At 50.0% G+C, this 11107-nt stretch overlaps 1 protein-coding gene across 1 annotated transcript in view; it reads right to left on the reverse strand.

Annotated features, from left to right (window-relative positions):
* LRRC74A (leucine rich repeat containing 74A) overlaps positions 1 to 9269 on the reverse strand; it is a gene marked incomplete at both ends in the record, with an annotated part of 42957 nt that extends 33688 nt beyond the window's left edge. The window contains 5 exons of the mRNA XM_082849694.1: positions 969 to 1065; positions 2079 to 2186; positions 4453 to 4625; positions 7393 to 7521; positions 9233 to 9269. Of these exons, the coding sequence (XP_082705820.1) occupies positions 969 to 1065; positions 2079 to 2186; positions 4453 to 4625; positions 7393 to 7521; positions 9233 to 9269 (544 nt within the window). The remainder of the gene's footprint in view (positions 1 to 968; positions 1066 to 2078; positions 2187 to 4452; positions 4626 to 7392; positions 7522 to 9232) is intronic.
* Between the last annotated feature and the right edge of the window lie 1838 nt (positions 9270 to 11107).

The raw sequence follows: 11107 nt of genomic DNA on the forward strand, positions 1-11107 counted from the left end.
AAATAATGATTTGTGCTTGTATGGTTTATGTTCTTAATCATATCAAGCTTGACTTGGAGTTGGGTGCAAGATGTCTATTTATTAGAAGTTTCAGTTAATCGATAGTGCTCTTGTGCAGTTTGATGGATAAATTTTATGGTCACTCAATTTACAGTCTATATAGGATAACATTATTTCCTGAAGTTCTCGAGGGTCCCATGCTATTACTTGGTGGGTCTGACAGCTCTCATGGTGTTTCCTTGTTTTGCAGTTTTGGACTGTGAGCCCATCTTTAGCGGAGCTTTATCTGTGGGAATCCCCAACAGCCTGGAGCCTGTCAGAGGTTTATGTTTGTTTCTGTTGGGTGCCCCAAGGTATTACCAACATAGGACCACTTTGCATGTTCATTTCCTGCCATAGGGATTCCAGCACCCTGAAGATAGTATAAATGCAAACCATAAACCTGAGTGAGGATAGGTCTGTGGGTAATAGAGTTCTCAAGTGACTTTTTTTTCTGTGAGCGAGACTGATAATAAACTAATTAAAAATTAGTTATACTACAGGGGGTCAGGTAGTAATAAGTGCTGTTAGGAAAACCAGGAAGAGAAACAGGTTAGAGAGTGATGGTGACGGGGAGGTGCTGCTTTGATAGGTCAGAGAAGTCCCCTTAAGGAGATGACCTGTGAGCGGAGGCAGGAATGAAGGGGGAGCGGGAGCTGTGCAGGTATCTGGGGTAGAGACTTTCCAGCAGAGGTGGGAATGTTGCAAAGTGAATCAGAAGTCTCTTGTCCAGGACAGCCGTGAAGCCAGTGTGGTTGTGGAGAGGGGACGAGAATGGTTGGAAGAATCTAGCAGGGTGTAGACACTGTGTTCTGGTCTCTGACATCAGCAGGACCTGGTCTGGCTCAGTTAGACCCTGGATCTCTCTGCTCTGACCCTTCTCTCCATTACATTCCCAGTGTCCTCCCCACCCTCCTTCATAGGCTCACCTGAAAGCTGAAGACTAAAGAGCGAAGAGGTGTTATTCTGGAGGAACTCACAGAGGATTCTGGCCCCCTCCAAACCAAGATCATTGTCGGAAATATTCTAAAAGGCAAGAGAACACTTAAGTATGCGACAATCCCACCAAAGGGCCCTCATTAACAAATGATGGGGGTGGGGGCTTACTTGAGGCCTACCCTGAGGGAGTAGGGGTGGGATGGGGAGAGCAGGGCTGGGGTGAAAGGATGGGAAGGGTCAGGGTGGTGCAAAGGGGAAGAGGAGGAGGAGAGGAACCCCTGGCTTTTCTGATGCTTCACCGTGAAGCTCTCAGGCTGATCTCAGTTCTCTGACGTTGACCTCAGTGACTCCCCACCTCCCCAATTTAGCCCTGGTATTTCAGATAAGCACATTGTATTATTATTTTTTTTGAAACCTAAGACAACTTTATTTGGAGGGTTTGGCATGAAACAATTGAAAAATGAATTTAGAGTAAGCAATCATTGTAATTCCCTTCATTGGTTCACGAGCATGAATCACTGTGCTCAGAAGTCGTAGGGGTATAAACGGACATGGTCCTTTCAGGTGAGTGGGAGGGACTTTACATAAGCCAGCCATTAGCATCTTAATTGTCTTTCCCCTTCTTTTTTTAATTTTTAAAATTGTGGTAAAATAGACGTAACGCAACATTTACCATCCTAACGATTTTTAAGTGTACAATTCAATGGGCTGAAGTACGTTCACATTGCTGTGCAGCCATCATCAACATCTGTCTCCAGGCAACACTGTATTTTATGGAATTATTTCATGGCTTTATTTTCTTTAAGAACGTTTACATTAAGGCAACTCTAAAGTAAGTTTGTTCATTTAGGGGCTTATGAGATCCAGATGGAAATGGTTTCTCAGGGTTTCCTACGGCCACAGGGAACACAGTGCCCCTGGCCAGGCTCTCATGTGCGGAACCTCCTCTGAGAAGTTGCTTCCAGGGGAGGGGAGGCCCCAGACTGATTGCAGAAAGCCTGGAGGCTGGCCTGAGCTCGGGCAGGGGACGCTGGCTTCTCTGAAGGGGGTTCTGAGACTCTAAGCATGGTTGTAGGAACTGGTAGAACAGGGCACAGTACCATCTCCTGCAGGTAGTAGTTCTCCTGTAGCATCTCCACCAGGCTCAAGATGCCCTCCTCGGTGATACTATTGTCTGCCAGCTCCAGCGTGAGAACAGACGTGTTGGACTTCAGCCACCACAAGGGGAGGGGGAGAGAGACAGAGGTGGTTGGTGACCTAGTCAGTTCCCTGCCCTTGCCCAGAGCCCATCACCCCTCTCGAATATCCCAGCCACGTCAGAGGGTACAGAGAGGCAGGCTAACGATTCTGGAGGAGTGGCTAGGAACAGGAGAATAGCGCAGGGGACAAGCCATCCCAGTGAGTTTTGCTAGGATGACATGCTTATTCTGGGCACCTCCCTCCCCAAAAGGGGTACCAAGGGGGATTTAGAAAAGGGACATTAAAATAAAGTCCTGAAAAAGATGAGGCACAAGGGTGAGCTGAACAGATTTTAACTGTTTAGCTTTAAGGAGAGAGGCCTGTGACCTACTCCAGGTTTAAGGAGAATGTGCTATTTAAGAAGCGTATTTAAGCATAACGCCTTTACTGTGCCTGATTCCTTCAGAGGCCTTTCTTCTAGTTCAGGCTTAAGGGTTGTCTGGTACTCTCTGATAGTCAGGATGTTGCCTCAAGGCTGTTTAGAAGGAGCTGGAACTTAAATCTTAAATAAATATCTACATCCAAGTTAGTCTGCATTCCCACAGGGAGCAAGACAGGTGGAAATGACTGGCATTGCAGCATGAGGGACTGGGGTTAGCTCTAACCAGAACTTTTGTCCTTCCCTTCCCCACCGTTCCCCGTGCAGAAAGGCACAGAGAACAGACATGTCTTTGAATTTGAGCGGTTTTCAGAGCACACAAAGCAGTGAGAGAAGTAGCTCTCGTTTCAGGCAAAGGGAAAGTGTGATAGTGTGAATTACTGCAAGGCAGAATGGCCCCCCAGGGCCTTCATGAAGTGTCTTCGGGCCTCCGCTCTCTTGCAGGGGTGGGAAAATTCAGTCGTGCTCAAAGGCAAGCGAGATGGCTCAGGGGGCCTCCCAGTCTAGGTGTCATTTAGCAGAAATGGGGGCTGAAGGACCACCTTCAGAGTCATCCCGGGGACCAGCACAGTATGTGGTGTAGCAGGTGGCCTGATCGCCAAATCCATTCACATTCATTTCACACGAGTGAGTATCTGTCACCCTCTGTGCTAACTGCCGAGGAAACAGGGATGAACAGAGACCATTCCTCCTCTCGAGGGGCTCATAGCCCACCAAGTCCAACGGCATGGAGATAGGTGGAGGAGGGACAGACCCAAAGAAGTATGAAAATGATCCCTCCTATCGGAATACTCTTCCTCTAAGCCAGGGAAACACAACATGTGAGAAGTTAAACAGCACCAAAGATAAATAAAGTTCAGTCCATTGGAATGTCACAATGATTGTCAAATGGATGATACAAAGAATCAGAGAAGAAAACCTCCCCTTAAACAGAAACTGCTGTTACTGAGAGGCAAGTGGCCCAAGTCCTGAGTGGATTTTATTATTATTTCCATGAAGCTCATGAGGTAATGGTGAATTCCTAACACTTCATTAATCAGTCTTTCAACGCTCCATAAATTTCAGGATGGCTCTGTTCTTTCTCTGCCCTTCCCTCCCTCTCCTCCCCCTCCCCAGAGAGCAGCACAATCTCACGTCCTGTGACTTCTTATTGGGCCTGCGCTAAGTGCAAATGCAGTTATGGTTCCAAAAATGGGTGCTTTTTTTAAAAATCGAAATTTTTCTTTACTGTCCTAAGTGAACAGTGTTGTGCTGACATACACCTGTTACATTTTCTGTTTTCCTGGGATGGAGTCAGTTTTGTATATAATCAATTAAAATTATAGAAAGCTATGATGAGTTCAAGGACAAGTCTTATCATGCAAGCCAAGCTGGGAGAGAACATTCTTCCTGTGGGAAAACATGATCCACTCTACAGTGTGGTCTTGAAGATTTACCTAACATACTGCAAAAGGCAGACATCAGATGGAATGGCTCAGTCGTGAACTCATTTATGGCAAAGGTGAGCTTTGGAATTGAGATCTGGTTGACATTTTGCATTGTGTTCTCACATTAGCGTTTGGGCCCAAGCCCAGACCAGTTGCTTCTCCAGGGCCCACAGGCTGGTGCCTTTGCTTTCTGAATAGGAAACAGCATAGACTTCCAAGGCCCAGGTCTCTAGCAGCCTCCTTCCCAGGAGCTAATGGGCATCCATGCCTGTTGGGGAAAGCAACTGGTAGTCATGCAGAGTCTAGGGCAAAGTGGGCATAGAGGTTGCAATGCAGGGTCCCAAGGTGGGGCTCTCTGACTCCTGGGCCTACCACCCTGTCAAGTCCCCACTTCTGCCAGCCTTCACGTGCCCGCACTGGTATGCTCACCACCAGGGCTATAGCAATAGCCTTGGTACCCCTGGGGCCCAGCCCACGGTAGTTGAGGTTCACATAGGACTCCTCCATGTTCCGGATGAAGTAGGAGATGGGCACTACGCCCACAAGTCTGCAGGCCTCCAGGTACAGCTCCTTTTGTCTGGTGGTGAAAAATTTCTCCGTATCTGCAGAAAAAGATGCAAGTGGATGAAGCAGAGTTTCTCTTCTACCTTTGCCTTATCTCCCTGTTAACCCAGACCACATTCGATTCTGACTGGTGTCCCCTCTTGTCTGAGGCTCTGTCCCTATGGGTGTATGTTCCAGCTCCAACTGGAAAGTCAGCCAGTGGTGGGAGACCCTAAATCCAGAAAGCCCCATGTGGACATCTCCCTTTGGGTAAGAGAGAAGGCCCCTGGTTTTAGGCTCCACGCTACCTAGGAGAAACAATATGCTCCGTCCCCACCTTCCCAGGTTGACTGCATCTAGTGACTGAGCACAAGGGTGTGTGAACGCATCCTTGCCCACCTCAGGACAGCTTTGAAAGGCCAACCAGACAAAAAGCTGGTGATTGGTGATGGCTGAGGGAGTCTCCATTGCAGTTTTAGTTTCACTACCACTGTAAAAATGTGAGCCACAAACAGTTTTACTAAAGATGTAGAGAAGTACCAACTAGAAAAAGCCCAAGTAGGACACAGTGGGCTTCTGAAGGTGGCAGATCAGTGCAAGATGGAGAGACCCCCAAATCCGTCAGAAACAAACTTGCATTTGAGTGGGTTTGCTTCTTTCAAAGACTTGCATGTCATTTTTCCTCACAAAAAGGACTGTCATTCCTACTTTACCGATGAACAGAGCTAGCCCCAAATCACACACAGCTGATAAGTGCTTAAACCAGCGAACAGAATGGGGGCTGCTCTTCTCCATTCTAACCTCTTGGGGGCTTTTGTTCCTTGGGCTTTAGACCATCCTGACTCGTGGTCGGTGGGCAGAGGGCCTCCCTGGGTTCTGGATGCCCCACAGCCCTGTCCTCATGAAGCAAGCTCTGTTGACACAGGGCTTTCCATGGTCAGCGGGGGTCTAGGCCGGCATCTGTTTTTTTCCTTCAGATCTCAGAGTCTTTGGCCAACCCACCCCAGACATTTCTAAGACGGACAATGGAAGCTTTGTTGGTGAAAGGACAAGGTCTTTGCAAGGAAGTTGATTTTGCAGGCGCAGCTACAAATTGGCCTTCTTTTCCCGGTGGTTGCAGACCAGGATTTTTTAGCCTCGGCACTAAGGACATTTTGAGTTGGATAATTCTCTGCTGTGAGGGGCTGTTCCGTGCAGTGTAAGATATTTGGCAGGATTCTTAGCCTCTGCCCATGAGATTCTAGTAGCATCCCCCCACCCCTCACCCCACCCCCAGTTTGCCAAGTGTCCCCTGGGGTGCAAAATCGCCTGTTGTATAGGAAGAGCAGCACGTGGTGGCCGAGCAACTTCCCCTCTTCCGTAGCCTCACCACCAGCTTGCTATTCCTGCCTGGCTCATGTCTCAGTTCATCCCAGGAAGCCCTTCCTGCCCCATTCCCAGCATCTCAGCACCAGCTATAGAGGCACCAGAAGCTGGAGGAGCTGAGCCCTGGGTGTCCGTCCGACACAGAATAGTTGGTGCCAGATTCAGTCGTTAGAGGCTCCTGTTTGCTAAAGCAGAGTAGGTAACCCCCAGCTTTGTCCTTGGCACTCACTCTGCTCCGGTTGATTCTGCGGACGCCTTCTAGCTGTATTCCCTAGGTTACGTTTTAGAGGCAGCTTGCAACAACGTTATCACTTGCCCGGAGGGGCGGTGGGGAGGGGCAATGAGCTAGAAGCTGGAGTCTGGGACAAAACATCCAGTGTTTCCATCTGCCACCCTGCCAACCAGGTAAAATTCAGTGTCGCAAGCAATATCACGAGCAGCCTCGAAGCAGAAAAGAAGTTAGGAGGGCAACAACAGGCTCCCCGGGCGGTGGCAGGGAGGAGGTCTGTGTTGAGGATGAAGTTGTATGTGGACCCTGGGGGGCGGTGACCATGGAGACGAGCAGAGCAGCTTCCCCTGCATCTCTGCTGCCACTGATCACAGCCTACCACCTAGCGCCGGGACACAGGAGGGAAAGGGCCACTGGGCCGGCTGGCCACAGCCCGGGAAGTTGGGGGCCAGCCCATCAGGTGGAGCCAGTACCGTTCTGGCCCTGCTTCCCAAGTGCCCTTTTTGGCACTTCCTTCCTTGGGGAAACTGGAAAGGAGAAGAGGGTGGAGGTGTTGTTTGCAATAACAGAGTCTTTGCTCCAACTCAGCTTGCACCCCTCCCCATACCCAGACACACTTGGATATGTTGGAGGGAACAAACACAGGGAAGGAAAACACGGGGCTCTCAAGCTGGGGAAACAAGAGCTCTAATGTGAGTAGAGGAACGTCGCCAGGATGCAAGATGGGCCATAAATCCTCCAGGGGCCCCTGGAATATGGAATAGGGAAGGTAGATCGACAAGGTGGGGGGAACATGGGGTCAGCAGACATCGGCAAACTCTCGGTGGCCTTGGGCAACTCACACAATCCTTCTAAACCTCAGTTTCCCCCCTCTGTAAAGGGCAGGTAATAATGCCTACCTCCCGGGACTATTGCAAAGGTGACGTAAGATGCCATGTGGAAACGTTCAGAAAACCAGAAGCCCCTGTTCACTTATTGCTCCAGCTTTCAGCAAGCTGATGGGACCCCTCTGCTCATGAGTCCAGCCACGAGCATGGGGCAGCAGAGGCTGCTGCCCCCGGGCCAGCCTCGGGGAGGTCGTGGCATGAAACTGAGCACAGGTGTTTCTGCCCCGTTCCCTCTGCAGCACGTCTCGCCGGGCAGAGCCTTGGCCAACTGGGAAACCGATTTCTCCAGCTTCTGAGGAAGAAGGCAAGCCACCCCTCAGCCGCCAAAGCGCCCCGCTCGCTCACCTTCGATCTCAAGGTCTGTTTCTGAGCTCTCCCGGGCTTGTTTCTCTTTCTCGACAGCCACGGGGGCTTCTGCCTCACAGTAGAGTGTTTCCTCACTGCTCTGCCGTGCCGACACGGTGTCATTCTCATCTGGAAGAAAAACTCATCTCCTTGATTCTGGAAACGAAACCCACTGGCCTTTCAGGTGGAGCCCACCACTGGCCGCCCTGGGCCTCCGTTTCTCTCATCTGCAACCCGAGTCCTGGCTGCAGCCTTTGTCCCTCAGCCTCGCGTGGCTCAAGGTGCCAAGGGACTACAGCCTTCCTTCAGCCCTGCCAGGGGGGCTCCCCTCTATGAGCCCTGTTTCCCTGACACAGAGCTGCCTCCTGGCTGAATCGTCTGTGCTAAACGCCCTTCGTGTTCTCTGGAGGCCTCGCTCCTGTCCCCTCCTTCCCATTTTTTTTGCGGTACGCGGGCCTCTCACTGTTGTGGCCTCTCCCGTTGCGGAGCACAGACTCCGGATGCGCAGGCTCAGCGGCCATGGCTCACGGGCCCAGCCGCTCCGCGGCATGTGGGAACTTCCCGGACCGGGGCACGAACCCGCGTCCCCTGCATCGGCAGGTGGACTCTCAACCACTGCACCACCAGGGAAGCCCTGCTTGCTCCTTCTTTTCCTTCTTATTAGCTCGGGTGGCGTTCAGGGTCTGCTTTACTCTTTCAGGGGAAGGACGTGTGCTAATGCCTAGAATTCCTCATTGGCAGGCACAGATGATGCTGGGAGGGCAAGGGGAAGGGCAGGTGACTTGGGTCAAGTGTAAAATAAAGCGGAACAGAAGCAGTTCCAGAGAGTGAGAGGGATAACTTGATTCCTAAGGACCTGACCTAGCTTCTCTTCCTTCCAGTCCAAATTTATGACCACGCAGAAGGCAGGGCTTGCAAATCTCCCTGGGATTGAAACTAATTGCTATGATTAAATACAAGTGTCCTGGGCTTCCCTCACGCTAGCCCCTGCACTTGCTAGATGTGATTTTTCTGCCATTGGGCCACTGATCTGGAAACAGCCCTGGGCTCCTGAAAGCCACACAAAGTCCAGGGCTAGTCCTCCCACGTCAGCAGGATGCAGTGGTTTCAGGACGCCAGGCTGCACCACTGGATGGCCTGTCAAAACTCAACCGACCCTCTCTCTTCGGGTGGGCTGAGCATTCATGGCATGGGTCGCAAGTTTTGACCACCCAGTTTCTAAGATAGTGGAGCTCCTAATGATTCCATGCAGGTTTGTGTCCTTCTCAGCCCTTGTCCATAGACCCAAGCTCCAACATTTATCTCCCAGCCTATAAGACAAGGTCTGTGTGACAAGGGGTGGAAGTAGCAGTGGTCAGACATTTAGAAGACATACAGCAGCTTAGCCATCAGACGTAGCCCTCAAAAAGGGATGATTTCTTAATTTCCTCATTAGATAAACAATTTTAGAATTCCATCCAACCAGTGGAATGTTGGTAACTGTTTAACTGGCTCTCCAGAAAAAAAAAAAAAATCCTGCTTTGTAATGTTAGCCAATTCAGGTGGTGTAAATATTCCTGACATGGCTGGTTTCCAACTACCAACATGACATCGGCCAGCTCACAGAATGAAAATTAAAGTCAGCCAGAGCTGGTATGAGCCAGTTCCAGCACAGCGTTGCAACCAACTCTCTCACTCCCTGTTTGGCAAGCCCCGAAGTCAAGTCAATGTCACACATCACCCCAATTCTAGAGGGTCCCAGGAGAGGAGGGAAGGGCGCTTCCGGGTCTACGTGGTCACTAGGCATTACACTGAGGCAGCCAGAAGGGCCTGAGTGGTGAGAAATGGGATGCGTTTTCACCTTTTGTCTCAGGCTCAAGAGGGTCGCCATTGTCCATGGTGCTGGGGCCCTCTCAGGGGCTGCTGCCAGCTTCTTGCCACCTTTCTGCTGCTTCCCTAAGAAGCTACCTGTCGGTTCACCTCTGTCTCAAACTTTGTGTACCCTGCCCTCACCTAGACAGATCCTGGGGGCTGGGGGCTGTAGTTATCCTTCTATTCCAGCAAGCCCTGGGGAGAGTGGGTTTTGGTGGGACATGTCTGGATTCGACCCCAACTCTGTCTGGGAGAGGTAGCTACTTCCCGGGATCATCAAGGAGAGAGGTACAGCTCTATTCCTGGGAGCCCTGTTGAAAGGATGCCCACCCACCTGCAACTTTATGACTTAGGACCCACTTTAATTTCATCTTCAACATTCCATGACCTCATGCGGTCATTGTGATCCACGTGGGTGGACCTGGCAACAGCAAGCCTCCCAGCCTCCTGGTGGCTCTGGTAGTCATCTTTTCTCTTATATCTGCTGGGGCCAAGCCCAGGCTTGGCTGTGAGTGTGCAGGTGCTGTGCGGGGGCCTCTAGGTGGAGTTGTATTTCCCTCTGAGTCAGGACCAAACCCAAGCCCCTTAATCAGGTGACTGCTTTGAGCTGCCACCATGTTCTTCTCTCAAGGTGCTTCAGGTACGAAATATTTCAGTGATGGGTGAGGTCAGTTTTCTTCTTCCCAGTTCATCTTGCTTTTTTCTTTACCCCTTGGGAGAGTATCCTCAACCTTGGAGCAGAAGATCAAAAGCAAAGCACGACAAACATATGTTCTATCACTACAATTTGTTACAGCCAAAGCATTGTTCAAACTGCCAGGCTGCCTAACTTGAAACCACTCAACCATCATTCCCACCCTTGGCTGTTTTCACGTGTCTTGGAGTTGAAGTTCACTTGCAGTTTACTGTCAAGAGAACCTGGAGGCGTGTTTGTTCCTTCTTGATAAACTATCAGCACATCAACGGGCAGGTCAGTGACTGGAGGGCTTGGGGACATGAAAATCCCTCTTTGCCACTCAGAAGAATGATGAAGATCTGGGAATTTGTGTAGGAAAAACATAGTTAGAACCTTGGATCAAAAGAAATATGTAAATCTGAGATATTACTCATTCCTCCAGGCATTCATTCTGCAAAATATTTATGGAGCATGTATTACAGTCAAGGCACTAAGATAGGCACCATCGTGGGGAGGGGAATGCAGATATGGTTAAGACTTGGACCTTTCAACACATGTATAAAACAAGATAGAAATTGACAGGGCCACTCCTAGGTTGTGAGGGTCCTGGGCAAATAAATACTTTTGGCAGAGCTCCTATTCAAATAAACAATTTGAGTCATCCTAAATCAGCATGACAGCATCATTCTAGTGGTCCAATCTCATGTGGTTCTGTGAAAGAAATACTGAACAAGCCAGAGAGAGTGATCAACTCCTAGGATGACTCGGTAGGCACAAGTCCTGGAGACCCTTGGGATATCTGGTCAACCCCATGCTGGTGCAGAGGATAAGAAAGTGTACTTAAAGGAGAAAAATGGTGACCGGAGAGTATGTAGATCCTGGTCTAAGTTTGGGGTGCTCTGCCTGGTGCTCTGTGGTCTCAGGTACCAAGGGCAAATTAGAAAATTTGGAGGAAGGCACTGCAAATAGCCACTGGGCAGCGACACTGCTTGCCTGGGTCTAAGGGCAGTACTGGAAATTGATAAGGGTCATGCTGGGGAGCATTCATGGGCTCACAAAGAGTGATGCTGGACTGGAGTCAGAGCTTTCCGTGTAGATTCATGGGTTTGGGTTTTGCTTAATATACATACACAGATAGATGGGTATAGAAATAAATATATATGAGTTATGGGTTATATATGGGCTATG

This window comes from Leucopleurus acutus (genome assembly GCF_964270905.1).
Source record: "Leucopleurus acutus genome assembly, chromosome: 1".
Lineage (NCBI taxonomy): Eukaryota > Metazoa > Chordata > Mammalia > Artiodactyla > Delphinidae > Leucopleurus > Leucopleurus acutus.